Here is a 23,182-nt window from a genome sequence, read left to right as displayed (position 1 = left end):
GAAAAGCGTAGAGAAATGTCCCTGACCAGTTGATCAACAGGGCATTCCCTTGAGATCCCGGACGGCAGAACCTGGACGCGAAGTCTGGGCATTTTTTGTTTGTTTCGTCTGCAAAGAGATCCAACTGAGGTCGACCCCATTGACCGAAGATGTCCTCGACGACTTCGTCGTGTAGCACCCAGTCGTGCGCGTCTTCCAGATGTCTGCTCAGGAAATCTGCCTCTACGTTTTGCTGACCTGGCAGGTGTACCGCTGTGATAGACATTCCCCTGGCCAGGAGCCAATGCCATATCGTTTGGGATTCTCGAGACAGAGGTAGTGATCTTGTTCCCCCCTGTTTGTTCAGGTAATACATTGTGGTTGTATTGTCTGTCTGAACTAGGATAGATTTCCCCTGAACCAATGGAGAGAAAGATTTGAGAGCCAGATGGACTGCTCTGAGTTCCAGTAGATTTATGTGATAGTTCTTTTCCTTGTCGGACCAAAGACCCTGAGCTTGGAAGGAACCCAGATGAGCACCCCAACCCTGAAGAGACGCATCCGTTACTAGAGTGTCGACTGGAATTGTCTGGTGAAACGGAGAACCTATCGACAGGTGAGGTCTGTGCATCCACCATTGTAGTGATTGAAAAGCCACTGCTGGTAGTCGAACTCTGTCCTCCCAGTGACCAGTCTTTTGGCTCCAATTGTTCTCTAATGCCTCCTGAAGGGGCCTCATGCGTAGCCTGGCATTCGGGACAATGAAGATGCATGAAGCCATGGAGCCCAGAAGCGATGTCACCTGACGAGCTGTAGGTGCATCGGCTGTTAATAGATGTTGACACTTCCTGTGGATTGATAAAAGTCGTTCCTCCGAAGGATACACTCTTTGGAGCTCTGTGTTTAGTATCGCTCCCAGGTAGTGGAGGTTTTGTGTTGGAATCAAGGTTGACTTGTCGTGGTTGATTTGAAGACCTAGAGACTCGAAAGTTCTTAGAACGATATCTCGATGTTTTCTCGCCTGATCCGGAGATGAGGCCTTCACTAGCCAGTCGTCCAGGTAGGGGTAGACGAATATTTTTTGTCTTCGAAGGTGTGCCGCTACCACTGCTACACATTTTGAAAAGACTCGGGGTGCAGACTTCAGGCCGAATGGAAGGACTCTGAATTGGTAGTGCTGTGACGCTATCTGGAAACGTAAAAATTTCCGATGTTTGGTTGCTATTGGGATGTGAAAATATGCATCCTGTAGGTCGATGGAGCACATCCAGTCTCCCTGATGCAGTTGCGGGACAATCTGGTGAAGGGCTAGCATCCTGAACTTTTGTTTCCTTATGTACTTGTTCAGGAGCCGTAAGTCCAGAATTGGTCTGAAGAGGCCCTGTTGACCTTTTTTCGCCACCAGAAAGTAACGGGAGTACACCCCTTTTCCTTTTTGTGCCGGAGGAACCTTTTCTACAGCTTTCTTTTGTAGGAGTGCGAGAACTTCCTTGCGTAGCAGGCTGAGATGAGAAGGAAAACACCTTGCTGGCGGCAAGTGTGGAGGAGGTTTTTTGAAAAGGAGAGAATAGCCATGTTCGACAATATTGAGCACCCATTTGTCTTTTGTGATTGAGTGCCACTCGCGAAGATGATGCGTAACACTTCCCCCCACCGGAGTGGTGCACAGTGCTGAGGGAAGCAATGCCTCATTGCTTTGATGGTGTCTTTGCTGTAGACTGTTGAGGTCTACTTGACCCTCTGTCTCTTGTGGGTCTACGTGCCTGAAACAGGGGACGTCCCTGTCGTTGTTGTGGCCTTTGAGACCAGTGAGGGGTTTGAACCCTCTGCTGGAATGGTCGTCTGTCATACGGCCTGTACCTCCGCCTGAAGTCTTTTTTATGTTCCAGGCCCACTGCCCTCATCGTGTCGACTTCCGTTTTCATTCGGGCCATCTCTTCATCTGCGTGGGTACCGAACAACGAACTCCCGCTGAATGGGAGGTTCAAAATGCGCTGCTGTGCTTCCTGTTTCAGACCCGTGAGCCGTAGCCAGGAAGACCTCCTAGCGCAGATTCCGTGCGCATACCCATGCGCAGCCAAATCCGCCCCGTCCGCCGCCGCGCTGATGACCTGGTTAGATACTAGGCCTCCTTCCTGCAAGATTTCCTGGAAGTCCTGTCTATCTTCCCTGGGCAACTTTTCTGTAAATCTGTGGAGTGAGTCCCACAGAGAGCGGTCATATCTGCCCAGAAGTGCTGAGGCGCTGGAGACCTTCATAGCAGATGCCGCCGTACCGCACATCTTTCTCCCCAGAGAGTCTAGGTGTCTGCTCTCCTTATCCGGGGGGACTGTGGAAGATGATGCCACAGAGTGTGTTTTTCTGGCTGCGGCTAAGATCACAGAGTCCGGTGGCGGATCCTTCCGCAGGAATAAAGGATCTTGTTCCGGAGCTTTGTATTTCTTTTGAATCCTAGCCGGGGCAGACTTGAGAGTGGCTGGAGACAGAAAAGTGTCCATAGTCGGTTGCAGCAAACCCGGTACTAGTGGCAGCAGTTTTCTCGAGACTGATCTGTGTTGTAGGGTCTCAAAGATAACTGAGGATGAGGTGGCCGGCTCCGGTACCTCAATATTTAGCTTCTGCGCTCCCCTTAGAAGAACCTCATTAAAAGTGGTGATATCATCCACCGGGGAAATCCTAGCAGGTGGAGAATCTGTGAGTGTGGGGGAGTAGCGCCCCACAGACGATCCTGAAGAAGACCAAGAAGGTGATCTTCTGCGTGGTGTTCGTGACCTGGTTCTCCTTCGGGAACGGGACCTGCTCCGAGAGGCTGTAGCAGAGTGTGCAGGTCTTGTGGTCGGCTGACGAGAAGCAGAACGAGCCCGTCCTGCTCTAGCTGTAGGCGATGGCGTTCTCGGTAATGAGGCAGTAGGAGAATACATCCTCGAGTATTGTGAATCCGGGGATGCTGTGATGGGAGAAACATGCCCCGATGCTCTGGAATGGGATGATGCACTCCTTATAGAGACCACCGGTGAGGGAGCTTTGTCCGCTGGCTCTACTGCCTGTGACACAGCTGAAGGTTGTGTCGACGTCGATTGCATCCTCGACGTCGAAGGTTGCGATGGCTGATCTGTTCTCGACGTCGAAGGTCTTGACGTCGGAGGTCTTGCCGTCGAGTGTCTTGACGCCGATCGCCTATCGCGGGACCTGGACCTACTCGCCGTCGTGTGTCTCGACGTTGAGTGGCGAGTGGTCGACGGCGGATGTTCATGCCGTCGAGGTGTTTTTGGTGTCGTGTCCTTCGACGCCAAGGGGTGAGACGTTCTCAACGGCGAACGGGAGCGCCGGAGATGACTCGACGCCGAACGGCGGCCTGCCGTCGACGGAGATGTACCCCTGTGTCCATGCTTCGACGTTTTGTCCCTCGACGTCGGTCTGGTCGCCGTCGACGGCGATCTATGCCGGTGAGACGGTGGTGCCGATGACGTCGATGGAGAACAAACAGGTACAATCCTACCTGTCGACGTCGATCGGGCCATTCCTTCTGCTGTAGGTCTGGGAAGTGAAGAGGATGTTGACTTTTTCCTCTCCTGAAGCCCATGTAGCCTGATCTTCTCTCTGTCTTTGAGAGTCCTCCTTGACATGTTCTTACAATACTTGCAGGTGTCAGGACAGTGACTCTGTGGCAGGCAGACAATACACAGAGAGTGTGGGTCTGACTGGGCTTTCTTCTTCCCACAAGAAGGACATTTTACAAAAAGAGATGGCATTTTCTGTCAAAAAAGACTTCCAAACTCAGACAAAAGATGTTATCTGTCGAGTAAATAGGAAAAACACTATTTTTAAGGATTTTTCTGAAGAAAAACTCAGAAAAACTGAGAGCTCAATGCTCCAGGATCCTCTCAGAAGAAGCCGGAAAAAAGAACTGACCTAACTGTGAACCAGCTGTCACCTTCCCTTCACCCCTGAGGCATGGTGGGATACTGGAGGTGCTCAGGGTCTTAAAGGCACGGTGCCAAAGTTTTTATGGTTCTCCTGTGTTAACCTGCATGCAGCCTATTGGCTAAGAATGCTTCATTGTTTTTCAATGTGGTTTTTTCTATTTTTCTCTGATATTTACTGCTGTTTACTTCCCTAAGTCCAGCTTTTGGGGCTTAGGTAGATATTTATGATCTATTGTGATTTTATAATATAAAAAAAAAAAAAAAAAAAAAAAACTTGCATAGAAATAAAGCATTTTAGCCTATTTATGATTATAGCCTGCATTACTGTTTTACACATGATAATATGTATGTATTTTATATATATATGCTCCGGGGTCCCCGCACAAGGGCGGGAATATTCAATGTTTATGACTATTGATGAGGATCCCCTGGAAGAGAACAAAAATTACCCCCCAAGGTTCTCACCTAAGAAACACCAGGAGTGACCCCAAAAGGTGGATTCTTTAAAAAAAATAAGGACCTCCATTTTATCTGAATTCAGTTTCAGACAATTGGTAGTCATCCAATGAGCGATAGCGCTCATGCAATTGTTAAATCTGGCTGCACCTTCCTCCACTTATCTGGAATGGATATCACAATCTGAGTGTCATCAGCGTACGCTACAGAGATAAAACCATAGGAATGAGTTAACGGGGCCACACAGATGTTAAACAACATGGGGCTAAGTGATGAGGAGGGAGGGTCAAAGATTTTGAGTGGAAATGCCCAGGAGACACTGTTTGCACTTGTTTGCTTGAAAACAAGGCAATCAGTTTATGCGCTATACACTTAATGTGAAGCTCAGACAGACTATCCAACAAGAAGCTATAGCTAACCATATCAAATGCAGCAGAAAGGTCCAATAGGACCACCGCTGTTCTGCCTCCCTTGTCTTTAATAGCTCTAATCTCTTTAGCGATAGCAATCAAGGCTGTCTTGGTGCTGAAACCGGGTCTAAAACCATATTGTTTACACGTCCAGTAAGGAAGATAGGCAAATACATTACTTCATCAACAAAGTCTTCATCTGCTGTAAATACAAAGTATAGTTGCACTCAAAGCAAATTTTTAAAGAAGACACAATAGTACTATTCAATTACCTAGCTCTGGTAACTACACAATGTTATGTTATGTTATTAAACTTATAGAGTGCATGGCTACCCGAAGGCCTCCCAGAGCTAACAGACCGACACCTAAACTAGGAGGAAGGACAGCCAATTTTAGAACAGCCAAGTTTTCAGTGCTTTTCGAAAATTGTATTAGTGACTTATCAGTCGAAGTCTAGGGGGGAGGGAGTTCCACAGTTTGGCTCCCAGGTAAGCCATCGTAGCACCACCCCATCTTACCTTTTTAACTCTAGGTAGGGTGGCCAAGGCTGCCGATGCTGACCTGAGGTCTCTGTTAGGCTTATATAAGGGTCTTTAACAGAAGAGGACCTCTGTTGTGCAGCGACCTATGAATACAGCACAAAGCCTTAAACTTTATGCGCTGTTCCACTGGTAGCCAATGCAGCGAGACTAATGCTGATTTTACAGAAGAACATCTGGGAATGTCTAACAGAAGGCGGGCAGCCGCATTTTGTACCACCTGCAATTTATTTTTCACATAAGTGGGAGAGCCGAGCAATAGACCATTGCTGTAATCAAGACGGGAGAGAATAATTGCCTGAATAATGAACCTTTTTGCCAAAGATGGAAGTATGACAAAGACCTTCCTCAAGAGTCTCAATAATCCAAAGCAGGTGGCAGAGATGTTCCTAGCATGCTGTTCCAGCGTAAGTAGGGGATCTAGCCAAATTCCTAGATTCTTAATATATTTCTTTGGGGGGGGGGGACAATTCTCTCAGGGCGCTTGGCATCGTAATAAGTTTGCCTGGTCCAGAGTAAAGGCCCAAGATCATTACCTCTGTTTTATCACCGTTAAGTTGAAGCCTACTCTCCGTCATCCATCTTGAGACTGCTTGTAAGCAGGAGGTCAATGAAGAGTTCTCCAAGGCAAAGTTCAATGAGAAAGAGACCACCAAGTGTGTGTCATCTGTGTAAGAAACCAGTGATAGTCCGAAGGATTCCACCAGCTCGGCCAAAGGGGCCATATATATATATATATTAAATAGCGTGGGGCTGAGCAATGAACCCTGTGGCACTCCGCAGATGTAGTGGAGTCTATCCGAGAAGTAGGATCAGTCAAGGACCTGGAATGATCTATCCTCTAAAAAAGAGGTAAGCCAAGAGAGAGCTAGACCCTCAATTCCAATTTTCTTCATCCTTTGACCCAGCACCTGGTGATCTACGGTGTCAAAGGCCGCACTCAGATCAAGAACTATCACCGCTGTCATCTGGCCCGGGTCCATGCTCTTCCTAGCCTCTTCCATGACTGCGATCAGGGCTGTCTCAGTACTTTGACGGGGTCTAAAACCCATCTGAGTAGGATGGAGGCAGTTATTTTCCTCCAAAAAGGTAGAAAGTTAATATGCTTATCTAATATTTTGGCCGGAGTGGGTAATAATGATATGGGTCTGTAATTCTTGAGTGCAGCGGCATCCAAGGTAGGTTTCTTTAGCAGTGGATTGACTATCGCGTGTTTCCACTGACCAGGTACTGAACCCCTGAATAATGACACGTTCAGTAGTTCCGTCAGGGCCGGAACAATAACTGAGGCCCCCCAAATTAATATCTGAGTGGGAGCTGGGTCCAGTGGAGATCCTGATTTAAGAGAGATAAGAAGTGAGGCAACCTGCTCCTGTGATAGAGGGGTGAACTGAGATATAGTGCCAGTACCATTGTTGGTGGAATTATCCCAACCTTCCGACCTAGCCTTACTGGTAGGAAGGTTTGAATATATATTGATAATTTTTTGTTGGAAGAACACAGCCAAATTATTGCTGCGCTCTACCAAAGCTACAGTGGGGTCCTCCTCTAAAGGAACCTGAAGAATTTCATTCAACACCTGAAAGACCTCTTTGGGGGAGCCAGAGGATTCTTCAATTCTGTCAGCATAGTATATACTCTGTGCTGATTTTATCTCTGCGTGATAGTGTCTGATCGCTATCCTATATGCATCCCTGTCCGCCAGGTCGCATGATTTTCTCCACCTTCTCTCTAAGCCTCTACACTTTCTTTTAAGAAGATGCAGGTGAGGGGTGAACCACTGAGAACCAGCTTACCAGCGTTTCCTGGTTTTTGCTCTATAAGGGAGTAATTTATCTAAGCTGTCAGTAAATGCCTCCATTTCGATAACATTACTGTTAAAGAAAAAGGGTTTGCGGCTTTCCAGCACTCCAATCCAGTCATTAGTACTAAGCTTGTGCCAGCACCTGCCGGACTGCACAGTTGGCTGTACGCAACCCCTTGAGGTGGCAATGGCTAATTCCAAAGAAATAAGGAAGTGATATGACCAAGCCAAAGGAAGAGGGGGTTTAGAAGTTAAAGCTGTTAAATTGCTAAAAGCTAGGTCGATGGTGTGACCTTTATCATGAGTGGGGCCTCTCACCAATTGCTCTAGACCCAGAGCATCCATGTCGCCAAGACCGGCTGGTCTAGGTTTTCAGCATGGATGTTGAAATTGCCTAAAATAGTGAAATTGGGTCTCTTATATATTGAATCTGTAAGATAGTCTGATAGAGAATCTAAAAAATTATCTGGAGAGCCGGGCGGGCGGTAGAGTAAAATTCCTGAGAATGTAAATAGTGGATTGAGCCCGAAGGAGAAGAACATACCCTCCCCTTCTGATAACTGAAGGGGGTCGTAGGTAATTTTAGTAGAGTCCTTCTAAATAATCGCAACTCCTCCCCCTCTGGAGGTAGTTCTATCTGCCCTAGCTATGAGGTATCCTGGAGGTAGTGCCAGATTGATATCTGGTCGACCCTTCGTGCAGCCATGTTTCCGTAAGGAACAAGGCTGTAGGCGATGCCTCACTTAATAGAAGATTAATATCAAATTTGTGAGCTGGCAAAGACCCACAATTAATCAACAGGAGGGAGGTATGAGATGTAACCTCCGCGGGCGCCCTTGTCCCTCTAAGTTGGGGAGACCACTGGCAGGAGGGGCATCTCCATGAATTAGTCCTCAGATCTGGGCAAGCCAGACATTCCTTAAAAAGGGGCCCAGAGGGTTTCAAAGGAATAATCAAGGACAGACCTCTTTGAACCCTTTATTGTGGTCGAGCCAGGGGAACTCGCCCCTAGGCCCGACTTGGCGCGGATGGGCGCAGACGGGCTTGCCTTAGGCGCGCCTTTGTCGCGCCAGCGGAGCGCCTGCTGCGAGACCGCAACATCACGCACTAAATAGGGGTCTTGGCTTATTTCTCTAGCAACTAGACCGCTAACAGCTAAAGATGGTGGCCATCCAGTGTGCTTATGGCCCCAGAAGGTGAAATGGCGGCCGCACCCTGACCGGCAGTCAAAATGGCAGCAAAACAGGCAGGGTAGTGGAAAAAGAAGGGGAATAGCACCAGATGTAAAGCTTTCTCTGATAACACTGACTGGCCACTGAACACGGGCCTCAGTCAGTGAGCTAAACACAGTGCAGACTAATAAAATATTAATACCTTAAAAAATCGCTAAAAACTCTTCAAAACAGCAGGCTTAAACAAAGTAAAAATGGTGGTAGAACTTTCCCTGATAACACTGACTGGCCACTGAACACAGGCCTCAGTCAGTGAGCTAAACACAGTGCAGACTAATAAAATATTAATACCTCAAAAAATAGCTAAAAACTCTTTAAAACAGCAGGCTTAAACAAAGTAAAAATGGTGGTAGAACTTTCCCTGATAACACTGACTGGCCACTGAACCCGGGCCTCAGTCAGTGAGCTAAACACAGTGCAGACTAATAAAATATTAATACATTAAAAAATCGCTAAACACTCTTTAAAATAGCAGGCTTAAGCAAAGTAAAAATGGTGTACAACTAGCCTCTTTCACCGACCTAGTCAGGACCGAGTCCGCTGAGCGACCGCAACATCACGCTCTAAATACGGGTCTCGGCTTAGTTCTCTAGCAACTAGACCGCTAACAGCTAAAGATGGCGGCCGTCCGGTGTGCTTATGGCCCCAGAAGGTGAAATGGTGGCCGCACCCTGACCGGCAGCAAAACAGGCAGGTGAGTGGAAAAAGAAGGAGAATAGCACCAGATGTAAAACTTTCTCTGCTAACACTGACAAGGATCGTGGCCAGTAGCACCTCCTGCTAGTACAAGCTGAGCTTTATGAGAACTTAATTTGTAACCAGAGATCTTACCAAACTGCATGGCAGCTTGTTCAATAATATTCAAAGTGGGAGGATGAAAATACTAATACGTCATCCTCAAATACTACAAGAGGAGATGCCAGAGATATATTAGGATTGCTGGAAATACTCTTTCAGAGAAATGTCCTATGTGGTTTCATGTTCAAGGTGTACAAGGGGGAAGACAGGGGGCAGCCTTTCCGGGTGCCTGGTTGTGATTGGGATAAATGAGGTAAACTCTTGTTGTATGCATACGTGAGCATAAGGTGTTTGATATACAGCTTGAATCAGTTTAATAAATTGAGGAATAAAATGTAATCGTTTTAGCACTTTCCATAAGAATTGACAAAAGACCCTATCAAATGCCTTTCTGGCATCTAGAAGGATGATGTGAAGGGGCTCCCAGAAAGTTCCAGCTCAACCTACTAGTCCAGTGAAGAGATTGGTAGGAGAAGTAGTGTCCTTTCCATGAATAAACTCATGTTGCTCGAGTGATGGTAATTGCAAGATTATTCTATTAGCCAGGATCTGATATATTTTAGCCAGATGTGGTCGGGGCCCGGGGGCTTCCCTAGCAGTAGGTTAGCAATGATGGTTGCCACTTCTTACGCTGAAAACTCAGCATCAAGCATATCATTATCATTGGTGCCAAATGTAGGCAAATCTATAATAAGTAATCATGAATTTCAGCCAAGTTATAACTATCTCCTCTTTATATAATGTTGAGTAATAGCTAGTAAATATCAATAGAATCTCAGAGCGTCGGGTGCATACCCTCCCAGTTGTACCACTTTTCTGGGAGATTATGGGTTTCTGAACCACAAGTCGACTGAGGCATGCAAGCAGTTTCACTGACTTTTCTTCTACTTCACAGACCTGGAATAGCAATTGATGAGCTCTTTTATTATGTCAGGTGGCTATTAATTCAGCAATACGTCCTCCATTGCCCATTATTTGTAGGTGCATTCCCTCTGCCACCTATGAATGGGAAATGATCTGTGCGATACGAATTTGGATTAGACTATCTAACTGTCTTCTTGCTAATTCTTCCATTTCCCTATCTGCTAATAATATCTGAGAAATAAAAGATTGTGATGAGCCTCTAATATAAACCTGAATAGTATCCCCTTTGACTGATAGAAATAAATTCCTGCCTTAGTGTTTGTACATACTGGGCAGAGTCAGGTCTATCAAGTAAGTATCTGGGAAAGTAGCAAGAGTGTTGTTTCGTGCTCATAATATGATAGGACTCCCATGCTATGAAGACAACAAAATGATCGGAATATAAAAAATGATGTATTTGTGTTTGGCAGGAGGAAGCAATTAATGTACTAACCACACAGAAATCTATTTGAGAGTATTGTTTGTGCGGTCCAAAAAAAGGTATATTCCTGGCTATCAGGATTCTTGTTTCTCCAACTGTCCATCAAATTCAGCCTTTGTATCATGTAACAAATGCTTGCCCTGGTTCTCTTCATTCGTCCTGTATACTTGTTGTTAGTAGCATCTAGCGTAGGATGTGAAATGGAGTTGAAATCACCCATGACAATGATGGGACAGTTAACACTACTAAGTTCTAGCATTATATTAACAAAATAATAGAGTTCTCGTAATTGGGAGAATATAAGTTGACTAAAATGAAACGCCTACTGTCTCCCTGATTAACTGTTTCTCCTATTGCCCACCTACCGTCCCGGTCCACCTTGGAGGCAATATGGGACCTTGAAGTTGGGAGCTGCTACTCGAATACTGCCTAGATGTCAGAGGTGACATCTCAACAGGCTGGGTGATCTCCATCTCCTAGCCGTGCTGAGCTAGAGTATGGATAAGTTACTTATCTGTAAATCCTAGTTCTCTTCCAGGGTGGGAATATTCAATGTGTATGACTATTGATGAGGATCCCCTGGAAGAAAACACTGGAGATATTGGAGGGTAGGATGGGGGCGTGTGCGGGGGGAGGGAGGAGGCGAGGAGGTGAGGGTGAGGGAGGTTCTTACCTTGGACTAAATCAACAAAAAGAAGCAGTCAGACATTGAGGGGCATATTTACAAGCCCTCGCACCACCAAAGCATCACTTTTTGTGATGCACTGGAGGTGCTGTACACTATGCCATATTTACAAGGCGCCATTAGGCCACTTTTTGTGGCTTAACAGCACCTGGTAAATACAGCCCTTTCACATGTAGCACTTTGCGTGGAAGGGGCGTGCAATGGGTGTTGCTGTGTGCGTTCCTCTGCAACACCCATTGCTTTTTGACACTGCCCCAGATTTACAAAAAGAAGTAAATCTGTGGCAGCACCAAAATTGAACACCACCCCGGGGGGCGCGTTAGCATAGAGCAATGAGGAGAAATGCTTTTATTTCTCCTCGTTTTTGGTCTTTCTATGTATGCTGCATGATGCAGCACACATAGGAAGAGCAAATCACCAATGAAGATTGTTTTTGTGCAGGAAGGTGTCCCGTCCTTCACAACAACAATCTACCCCGCAACGCACCCATCCTTGCACCATGGTCAAGTGTGACTGCGTTGGTGCTCGGAGGCTAATTTAGCGCTGGCACAGGGGGAAACACAGGGATGGGCTCTATTCTAGTAAATAAGGCGCATCCCTGTATTTTATAAGTGATGCAGCGGGGCGCTGCCAATTTTGGCACAGTGGTCGTGCTGCACCCCTTCTTGTAAATATACCCCTTAAAGTGTGTAGACATGGCAATGTTCAAGAGGAAAAATAGACAAACAAGAATCAGAGAGAGGAAATGATTAATATTTTGTCTTGGGAAATAATGGTATTTAAATGGGCGACAAAAGGCTAAAGTATTTTCTGAAGCCTGGTGCGTGAGACCTGATGTTTTGGCTTTACAGGAGACCCACCTTACCAAGTATGTGGCTACAACTGAGAATATATATAAGTGTTGCAGAAGCTTTACTATACCCAGAATTTATGATATAATTAATATTTCAAACAGCTCAGGGCAGAGGGGAGTATCTCCTATATTCTTTAATAAAACACTCGAAATCATACAGTCCAAAGTAATGTATATTTCTGGCACCAATTTCACTTCTTCAACAATTAGTTCCATGGCATTTCAGAGTCCAGTGTGACTATGCTTCGAGGTCGGACAGTGTTTAAAATGTCCACCTAACTCGGCACAAGCAAGACTTCCTGGCCATAAGCAAGACTGGTGACTCTAAATATTTTAAGTTCTAAATAAGTGTTAACTATTAAATATTTAAAATTATAAAAAAAGACCTTCTATTTAGGCATGCTCTCTGCCATCTTTAACAGTGGTGGGTAAATTTTAATATTCCAATCCTTCCTAAAATGTTGGAATTCGTGTAGGAGCATGAACCAGGCTGGCTTTGCTATATTTTGTGGCATGGATTGTACGGTAAACCATTGGCAAATAAACCGATAAATAAGATAACGATCCCTCTGCCTAACTAAATAAAAATAGGATCATGGGATACTACATACTAGGCATTTTCTTAGCACTTTACAAATAACCATTTACTTTGGACATTTACATGAAACATCTATATTTGGTCCTTTGTTGGGATTAATGCCAACTCTATGATCTGTGAGACACTTATTTTTAGAATTCCACGTATAAACGCTTTTTTGTCATATAGTGAGACATTATGAACCACTTTGCTGTATCTAGGGATCATAGTGTACAAAGTGATTGACAATATTTATATTACAATTACCCTTCTAGTAATTGTTTCATACTCTGATCTAATGCAAGTTCTCACCAGTGTGACATCAGTGGTGAGATGGACAATCCCGCTAGCACACTGTCGGCATGTGAATGAACGTACTATGCACTGTCCTATGCACATTGAAATACAGGGCATTGTCAAGACTCTAAATTCTGCTTATTTGTGTGGCATTACTTTGAATGTACCTGCTCTTACGCACAATAATGTCGTACAGTGTGCCACCATGGGATGCTGTATCGTCTTCTTTTGTAGGCGGGTTGGATTAGCATTTCTGGAGGACCCCAGAACCAAAGCCCTCATCGAGTAACCCCGTATCTGTGGCCATGTGTCATCAATCCCCATCTGGAAATGCTTTTTTCGTATCCCAAGAACAGTGTCTTGTGAGAGTGAGTATATCATCTGTCTTTTAAATGCACTGGACATTGTCCTTGTGATGTCTACGACATCTAGAGATATCAGGAAAGTGTGAACTGTCCAAGGCTCCGTGGAAGTTCCCAGGCTGTCCCCTATTGGCAGAGATGCATAGTGATAACATCTGCACCTTTTCTGTGTTGTAACTTCTATACCACACTTTCCAAAACCTCCACGATCACAATGTTCATTGACAGTTCAGTTATGCATCATTGGTTTCTGCTGTGTTTCAGATTATGTATGACTCAGCCATGAACATCCATCTAGCAAGCCATGTTGTACATCCGTCATACAAAACAAATTCACGTGGATATGGCTGCAGCGAACTACTTACAATGGCAACAAACTCTGCGCTGTGCAGATGTACTGCTTTATGGCACAGTAACCTCATTTATTTGGATAAACGTGTTCATTCAAATTGTCACACAAAGATGATATATTTGAGGTATATATTTGAAACACTAACTTTTTATCTCCCTTAAGATAAGAGAGCGTCACATCAAATTTATTTTAAACGTAAATGATGATGCTCCAAGAACAAAGATATTAGGATATTAGAGGATTTTTCTTATAGATATGAAATGTATTTTAGGGAAGAAAAACGTTTGCGGATAAGAGTCTGAGGCCATCCTATCTAATGTAATCATCATTCCTTTTCGCTGCCACATATATAAACAACAAATGTACAATATTTTACCCAGTCTGGCAACAGGAGGAAGGGATGTCAGCAGGCATTCTCTATGTTTGCAAAATAAATGAATCTTTACTCTGGTGGCTTGAGATGATGCTTTGCATTACAAAGCAGTGCTTATCAAGCCTCATCAGAGAAGATGGAATTCATGTCTGCAAAATGCTGCAGGCAATCCCACTTTCATATTTTATCATGTTGATAAGGATATCGCAGATTCTCTGAAGCATTTCAAAACAAATGAAAAGGGGAAACGCAACTACAAGTCTTTTTATATTCTTTGTTGTGGGGTGTTAGGAGTTATGTATAAACCCCCAAAACAGCCCTTTTCAGTTCAAATGCAAAAGCTGTGTGTACTTGATGACACGTTCCCCATTCACAACAGAACACCCTCCATCACTAATGTATGCTGCCTAACAAAGTGTCATGGGAGGCCCATATTTATTTGGATGTCAAAAGCAATCTTATGTGTGTTTTATGGGCACCTTTTCATTCACTGTATATTTGACTCAGTCTCTTTCTTTAAATACTTAAAGGTTCTAAGCCTATCATTTAGATTCTTCTTTTGATGACAAATGGGAAAAAAGCTATTGTTAGCAATGTGACGAGCCCATTTAGGGAGGTCACTGAGAGTCATCTAGCTGGAGCCTGGTGCCCAAAGCCCTAACCCCACTAGAGAGGCCCTCCGGAAACGTCACTCTTCTTTTTTGCCTCAATCAATTTTCAAGGTCAAGGACATCACAAACACTTTGTTAATTTTACGATCTGTATATTTCTCAGTGATGCCATCAAATTAATGGGAACCAATCACAAGCCTTTGATGTCCGGAAATGACCCCTAACGCACTTAACCATGTGCATTTTCATAGTTGGCTATAAACACTGTCTTTACACTTCAGATTGTGTTTTTACTATACGTGGCAATTTCAACAGAAAATAGGAATAAGGGAGTGTAAACATCCCCCTTGTTAAACTGATAACAAACGTGTACTCATGTTACCAAAATATCTTGTGTCACTTAACATTCCTATAATAAAATACCCTACTCTGTAAGGCACCAAGTAACCCAATGGGCACTAAAAGCAACATTCCTTCAGAAATGTCCCCAGTTGAAAGAGAAGTCTGCAAAACCTTTGAGCACCATTTAGCAGCACTAATTTCTGCCAATGTGGCTCTAGGAAGCAGCCTCTCCTAACCAACACAACCTGCCTCTCCCCCCTCCCACCCCCGCCGAAGCATGCAGCCTTCCCCATTCATCAAAGGAAGAATTTCAACACAAAACAACATCTGCTTACTCACAAATATTAACAGGGTGGAGGGCTGTTTGGGTCAATCAGACACATGGACATGGCTTCTATATTTGCTCTCAGCTCTGATCTTTCAAAATGTCACACTATTAACGTCATTTCAATGAAACTTTTACTGAAGTGTAAAGTTCCAACAAAAACTGGCATTTCCTGTGTGCTTGACATTTGCCTTACCATTTCATCAAATATTGCCAAATTCTTTCTGTCTCTCTCTAATGTGAAAACTGTCCCTTTTGACCTAGCAAAGTAAGAGAGATAGGATAATTTAGAGGATCTGGTAGAATCTGCATTCTGGCACCTTTACAGCTGCCAATGTGCTCTAAAATACCCACCCACTATCCCAGGCCCATTGAATATGCCACAGTGCCAAAGCAGGGGGTGATCATTTTTAAGGTAATGTCATTATATCGGTCAATAATTTATCTCTTACTTATCAAATATTTGAAAAACATTTCATTTACACGTTGTTCAGAGCTACACTTTTACATTGCAGCAAGTTGGAAAAGTCAAAGCTCTGCTAACTATAATACGTAGCAAAATCAGAGGGCAATCCCAATTTCCAAGACAACTATCTGACATAAGAAAGTATTGTCATTACGTGTATTGTAAGTAATCAACATCAGTAGTAAATGCATAACAAACCTGCAGCATAATGGTATCAATTAATGAAGAAACATACAAGTAGGCACATGTACAGCAATACTATCTTTCAGCTGAGTCCTTACATTGTAATAACTCAGACACAACACATTACAGTTTTGCAAGTCTGGCCGCATTGTAAGAGGATAGGAAACCTTTATAGTAGTAAATCTACTTCATTTTGTAATTCCACTTGTTTCTGTTGAATGGATACTCCAATGAATTTCTTATACTTCAGGGCTTCATGCTCAGTACAGAAGCCACAGGAAATGAGAAGTGCAGTGGTAATGAACAGAGCTGTGGAGTGGTTACTGTAAAGGTCTGGCACCCTGGTCAGTTCCCTTAAGTAAAAACAGTCTCAAGTTCTGTTTGTTAGGGCAGGGATGTCTACATGGCAAAAATGGCACTTAAAAGAGTTTATTTTGCTCTTCTTAATAGTTTTCTAATTAGAGATATTATGTATGGTCTAAATGTCTGGGGAACCTGCAGCACAAGCAGTCTCACTGAGAATACAAGATGTTTCACAGATTAGAAACTGCAGGGAAGTAGCCATGGCTTGAACTTACCTAACCTCAGCAGTTACTGCCTTCCCATGAATGTTTCAAACTGACTATAACTAGTTCCCAATTATATAATACAGACAATGAAAGTGGGTGAGGCTGGTTTTGAATAAAAATAAATGACATAGATTGTCCTGCTGTTTTTGTCCGAAGTGAAAACGAAAAATCTGCAAAGTCCTTTTTCGCAGATATATGCTGTTTTAAAACATACTTTGGCAATATAAGGTCTCATCTATTTGACAAATACAGTTGTCTATAATATACACTGTTTATTTTGTGGCAGCCGGTCAAAGTGATGGGTTAGTAAAGCCTACTTTAGTTGATGGGCCCTTCTCTAAGTGGAAGGAGTAAGTGCTTCAAGCTTCATGTCTGAAGAGGAAACTTGTACATTTCTTTAAATAACTACATATATTATTATGTTATATATATATATATACATATATACACAGCGTCATGTTCCGTTTAATAGGTGTTGCCCTAAACCCCGTTAAACTTACCTTTAAAACCTAATTTAGGAAATGTCTCTAGAAACAGTACAGTTTGGTCTGTCCCCTTCTCTTCAGTGACGGAAGGCAATATTTCCTTTTTCAAAGAATCATTGCTCAGTGAGGTAAATTAAAGAATGGCTTACTCACGTATTCCCATGGCTCTGTACATAAACAGGGCTTCATTTGTCAGTATCTTTAACACAAATGCCTTCATTTAGTAGAAATGTTCAGTACTTGACAGCTTTAAAATGCTTGCACAAGCATGTACTGCGTTGAACCTGACAGGCAAGTTTTTAAGGTCAGTCAGTGTGCTATAGTCTATAACAATGGAAGTCCAACCTTGAGTTGCTCTTCAGCTAACACCATATTCTCAATCTCAATATGAACAGACAGTCTCAATATTACTTTATCAGTAGGAGGGTGGGACCCATTTGCACTGTTTTATGAATTTCTGCTTTGGAGTTGCCTAACCAGAGGAGAGACAGACCTAAATATTTAAGATGTTACGGTATGCCTAGCAGACGAGAACACCTTCTGAAAAGAACCTTAGAGGCTAACATGAAAGCTCTGAAAGAATCTAAACTTCTTGGAGATTTTGCAATGGGGACTTAGGCTTTCTGCCTTACTCTGCTTGCTCAACAGAAGTTAATGCAAGCACAGCCATATATATATATATATATATATATATATATATATATATATATATATATATATATATATATATATATATTTATATATATATATATATATATATATATATATATATATACATATATATATATATATATATACATATACATATACAAAAGTAGCTTAGCTTGACAAGTAGTGCCATGGCAATGTAATGATTTATCCATTTCAGAAGAACCAAGTGGCGTATGGCAAGGAAATATCAGGTGACCTTCCTGAAAAAAGTGGAAAGTTAAGCAAACTATAAAATCTTTGAGGAATGTTAGAACAAAAGTAAGTTCCAATTTGATGTGTTTGTTTTCCTATCACCTTCTATACACACAGACATGCACATTTTGTTAGTACTTTCCGCAATTTAGTTCAGTTTACCATGCAGTACCGTCAACTGTCAGACATTTTTATCACGATGCATGAAAGACAATGCACATAATGAAAATATATTGTATTTTTTAGTATAGCTTTTATTTACCTGACACAGTGTTTATGCTCTTCAAAACATTGTTTCCAATGGTACTCACATTTAAATTATGTGGACTGTACAGTGAATTTCCTCCCAACCCATCATTGTATCCGCCCGTCTGATTGATAACATGACGCAGGGTATCCACCTTTGCAAGAAGAGATCAAATACATAGTTACATAACTAATCATTACTTGTAGCAGAAAACAGTGAAATTACTATTACATGACAAGGCCCTAGTATTTTCCATAAAAACAAAATGTAGTAATCACAGATGGCTGAAAAGATGCCTTGAAAAGCATGCGAAGTAAAACATGTCAGCTCTGAATTTGTCATTTTAGCTAAATATTCATTTACTACCTTGGCAGAAGGAAACGCTCCTTGTAATCCTTTTTCCCCATCATGGTCCTTTCTTTGAATTCATAAACAATAGAATTTTGCTGCCTATGTCTGGGAAATCAGGACCCTATTTTAATAGTTCATTTAAAAAAAATATTTTAGGGCGAAAATGTTGCTCCCAGGTGAAAGTAACGTGTGTTTAGTTTTTCTTTCCATAATGCCAACTTCCATTGAATTCAAGACTGTTTGACAGATTTAGTGAATACCCTAATTCGATTCCTCCCAAACATGAAAAGGTATAGCAAGAAATGGCACCTATAGGCATCACTGTTTTGCCCTGTTGCTTTACGGGTTCCAGATGCTCCACATCAAAGGACACAGAGTAAAGCCAGTAAGGCACTTCAGAAAACTAGAACTAAAAGTCAGTAAGCTTCTTCTTCCCCAGCATGGGTTTGTTTTCCTATTCATAAATAGTAGAATTCAGTAAAGAGCCCATCGCTCAAATCTGGCGGACAGTGGCTCAAAAGGGTAAGTAAAATGAATGAACAAATGATTTATGCGAACAAGAAGTGCTGGGAAGACACATTAAGATGTGTCTTCTGGGGTTTATCAATGCAATAATCTTTTGTAAAGGTATGGACCAAGCACCAGGTGGCTGCCCAGCAAATCTCTAATCTTGAGGATGCAGGCATTACATATAAGTGCAGCAGTAAATGTTTTGGCTCCTGTGGAATGAGCCTTGGATTTTCCCTGGAAGGTGTCAGTTGATTTTTTGCAACAGAAAAACAAAGATGCCAAGCCAATGCACACATGCATCCTTAACTTTAAAATCAGTCATCCATTTATAGATAACTTTCGCTTCATCAATATCAATTTGGATGGCCCTTTTAACGTCCAAGGTATAAAGTCATGGTCCTGTTGAAGAGGTCTGATTCATGTAGAAAAGTGCTTTTAAGCATAGTGGGCCTTTAATTAATTGTGATGGAACAATGAGCAAGGCTCACTCGCACAAAGAGATTGAATCTCACTCACACTAGTATATGACACTACAGACACAAGAAAAACTCAGTTGCATGAAATATGCCGAAGGCCCAAATCTTCCTTTTGTCCAAAGTGCGGTTTTTATCAGGGCCAAGACCAAACATAACTTTCAAGTAAGGGTGTGCTTCCTAACAGTAAAGGTTTCCTTAGAAGAGAAATCTTTAATTTCTGGAATAGTGAAAAGAGATTCATGACAATAAGTGGTACTGATGACCCATAGGAGGAAATGGCAGAGCAGGATTACCCAAACTTAGATATTAAGGCATTACTAGTTTGTCTTGGCATGTGCCCAGAGCAATCTACATTTGATGTCAACAAAAGTGGGAACTCTTACAGGCATATAGAGAACTCATAAAAGAGTGTGTTCTCTTTTATTGAAATGTTCATACGTTATGAGAGACCTGTACATAGGAAACACTTGGCCGTTGGACAGTGGTAGATTGAGGTTCAGCCTATAGTGACATCCTGGAAATAAGATGTGACCAGTGCTTAATTTGTGCTTGTTGTTTCCGGTGCTGAGCACCGGCACTTATGTTTCAGGGCTGGCGCTTATTCTTCTGCCTCAACCATTTACTACAAGCAAAAGACGCATATGGGAAAGACTGGGGAAGGCAAAAATGAAAACGCGCCACGATGTGAGAAACCAGAAAGCTGCAAAAGTGAGCTGAAGGGGCAGGGAGTGGCTTTAAATGAATTAAAGGGGCCCCAAATGGCTTCAGGATTACGCTACCTCAGTATTCCGCACGCGCACATTTAAATACAGCAGCCACGTGTTTAAGAGGAGAGCTCTGGGCACCGGCACATTTTTATTTACAAATTAAGCACTGGATGTGACTGTACAGAATCCTCCAAGAATGAATTCAGCGAGGCGAAGATATGAACCTTGCCATTAGTGAAGACAGTCAGGGTGATGAGAACCATCCTCATTCTGTGTTCCTTCAGTATTATGATTGCTTTGCAGAGGAACTATCAGAAAATTATGCAGAGATAAGCTGGAATAGTCCATCACAAAGGCATTTCCATTGGACTTATGCTATCAAAACTTTGACACACAGTCTCTGCATTTTGCAGTTCCCAAACAGAAAGGATGTCTTATACTTATTCAGTATATGTCTTCTTAGCTATTCTGCTTCTGTGTATTTAGGGCTCAGTAGATGAATTGCCAAGATCTGAAGAATTTGATCCAGAAGCCTTTGACAAATCTTCTGAGCCTTCCTCCAATAAATTCTGCACCCTGTACTTCCCTCTTGTTCAGCTAATACATGCCTCTCATATTGTCTATGTGGATCAGAATGAAGCTTCAAGGCATTGAGGGCAAGTAGGGTTTCAGTTGTAAGTGGACTGGTCTTGGCCTCAGCACATTTATCTGGTACCGTTAGTCTTTGGTCCACCTGACCCTGCTTATTTTGTTCAAACAACCTAGCCTTGCATTCAGGAGCCAATCTTGACTAACCGTGGAGAAGAAACAACTGAATAGTACTTCTCCTAAAATGTTCTTCTTCTGTCACCAACAAAGATATAACATTCAAGCTACAAGAAACAGAGGTAGCATAATAACCAAATTCCACGATCTACGATGTCCCATATCCTCTAGACGCTCTTCAAGATTTCTCTTCTGGTGTCTGGAATATGGGACTATGAATTTCAAAATGCCATGCAGACCAGAAGAGGAGAAATCTGCTTGACCATTGAATAGAAGATTGCTTGAGGTTGATCACATGTGTGGGGAACCAAAGATATCTGCCATCAGACAGCTACCGTTTTGAGACCTTAATGGAATGGTACTGGACTGCTCATAGAGGCCAGATTGTGAAAGACTTTTGATGTTCTTTGCAAACCTAGCATAACCCTAGGACAGAAAAAGTTTTTATCACACAATTTTATATCTATAGGCAGGTGGTATTCTTTGACATCACAGAAAAGCTGATACCACTAATATGCATTTGAAAAGGGTGTGTGGGGTGTCTTCAAATTGTTGGGCAATTCTTTGTACTGTTAATGTAGGTTGCTTATTTTGAATAGCAGACATTTTAAGTACTTCTGACAGTTAAAATTTAGATATACGTGTCCTGGGGGTACACATCCAAAATACCTACTGTAATTAGGATGGAAATTTGGTGTGGCACTAATATGCTGACCTTTTACCACTTGATCCATTTGTTTGTGGTTCTGAGTTTCACTATGTGTCTGAATAGGTAATTATATTCATGTCAAACTTTCTTTTAATTTTCCACAGTTTTCTGAGGCATTGAGTTCCATAAGGTGTAGTTATAGTGACCAATTAGGGCTGTGGTACCTACTGGACAGAGGGATATCCACACTATCAAACAAATCTGGATTTTCCCACAAGTGCATATGTCAACCTTTTCTTGTCCAGGAGAGCCAAAGAGGTGCACCATCATCTGTGAATTCACTACATTGAGGTGAAGCTACCAGAGCCAATACATCGAATTGGGTAAGCATATATTTTCAACATAATTAAATTTAAGCAGGTGGGTAAGAGTAATTTAATTTTATTCAAAATGTAAATTAATTAGGAGTTAGACCTATGTATTTTTGAATCGGCCCGTTTGCGACTAGAAAAATGCTTTGTACACGTAGCCTTAGGTGTAGAAGAGACTTAGGGGGTCATTACGACCCTGGCGGAACAAGTCCGCCAGGGCCGTGGGACGCGGTGGCACCGCCGACAGGCCGGCGGTGCCCCGCGGGGCATTCTGACCGCGGCGGCTCAGCCGCGGTCAGAGAAGGGAAACCGGCGGTCTCCCGCCGGTTTCCCGCTGCCCCAAAGGAATCCTCCAAGCCGGCGCAGCATGCTGCGCCGGCATGGGGATTCCGACTCCCCCTCCCGCCATCCAGTTCCTGGCGGTTCTCCCGCCGGGAACCGGATGGCGGGAGGGGGAGTGCGGGGCCCCTGGGGGCCCCTGCCGTGCCCATGCCTATGGCATGGGCACGGCAGGGGCCCCCGTAAGAGGGCCCCTAAAAGTATTTCAGTGTCTGCAAAGCAGACACTGAAATACGCGACGGGTGCAACTGCACCCGTCGCACCTTCCCACTCCGCCGGCTCTATTACGAGCCGGCGTCATCGTGGGAAGGGAGTTTTCCCCTGGGCTGGCGGGCGGTCTTGTGAAGACCGCCCGCCAGCCCAGGGGAAAACTCGGAATACCCTCCGCGGTCTTACGACCGCGGAGCGGTATTTCGGAGGGGGGAAGCCTGGCGGGCGGCCTCCGCCGCCCGCCAGGCTCGGAATGAGGGCCACAGTGGGAGCCTTTAACTGTAGAGTGATACAGATGTTTTGCTGGTGGTGCTTAGCTATCTAATTTAAAGTTCATAGTTACTCTGCTGGTGACTCTCTGGAAAGATACAATATCATCCATCGGACTAGTATGATTCTTGGGACTAGGAAATGTCCACTGCATTGTCTGGTGATTTATAATAATATCTTCATGACTTCAATCTCAAACAATGTCCACGTTTATAGGGAGACATGTTTCTACGGTGGGACCTGCTCTGACTTTTTATTAGTGGCTAAGAAGTGTCCATGCTACATCTAGCTTCCAAAAGATTAGCCCTGTACGAAAAGGAGGACAGCAAAGAAGAGGTTGAAGAACCAGAACATTTGGCATTGGTGGATTGTCATCCCTCTAAAGAGGAATAGATCGGGTTCATCTGCTGGATGC

The 23,182-nt window shown here is 43.3% G+C and overlaps 1 protein-coding gene across 6 annotated transcripts in view; it reads right to left on the bottom strand.

The window, feature by feature from the left end:
* The window catches only part of PBX3 (PBX homeobox 3), a 302,674-nt gene that overhangs the window by 21,640 nt on the left and 257,852 nt on the right, over positions 1 to 23,182 (bottom strand). For 2 of the 6 annotated variants that reach the window (XR_011205094.1, XM_069241768.1), the window contains 2 exons: positions 18,184 to 18,273; positions 15,463 to 15,526 (listed from right to left, as the gene is read on the bottom strand). Coding sequence is in view for 4 of the 6 variants with exons in the window: in XM_069241768.1 (XP_069097869.1) it covers positions 15,470 to 15,526; positions 18,184 to 18,273 (147 nt within the window). In the remaining 2 variants the exon portion in view is untranslated. Of the gene's footprint in view, positions 1 to 15,462; positions 15,527 to 18,134; positions 18,274 to 23,182 lie in introns of all 6 variants that reach the window. The other 4 variants (XR_011205093.1, XM_069241769.1, XM_069241767.1 and 1 more) reach the window with 2 other exon arrangements.

Source organism: Pleurodeles waltl, chromosome 6 (assembly GCF_031143425.1).
Source record: "Pleurodeles waltl isolate 20211129_DDA chromosome 6, aPleWal1.hap1.20221129, whole genome shotgun sequence".
NCBI classification, from domain to species: domain Eukaryota; kingdom Metazoa; phylum Chordata; class Amphibia; order Caudata; family Salamandridae; genus Pleurodeles; species Pleurodeles waltl.
The sequence above is the reverse complement of the archived record's forward strand: the minus strand, read 5'-3'. Positions and strand labels throughout refer to the sequence as shown.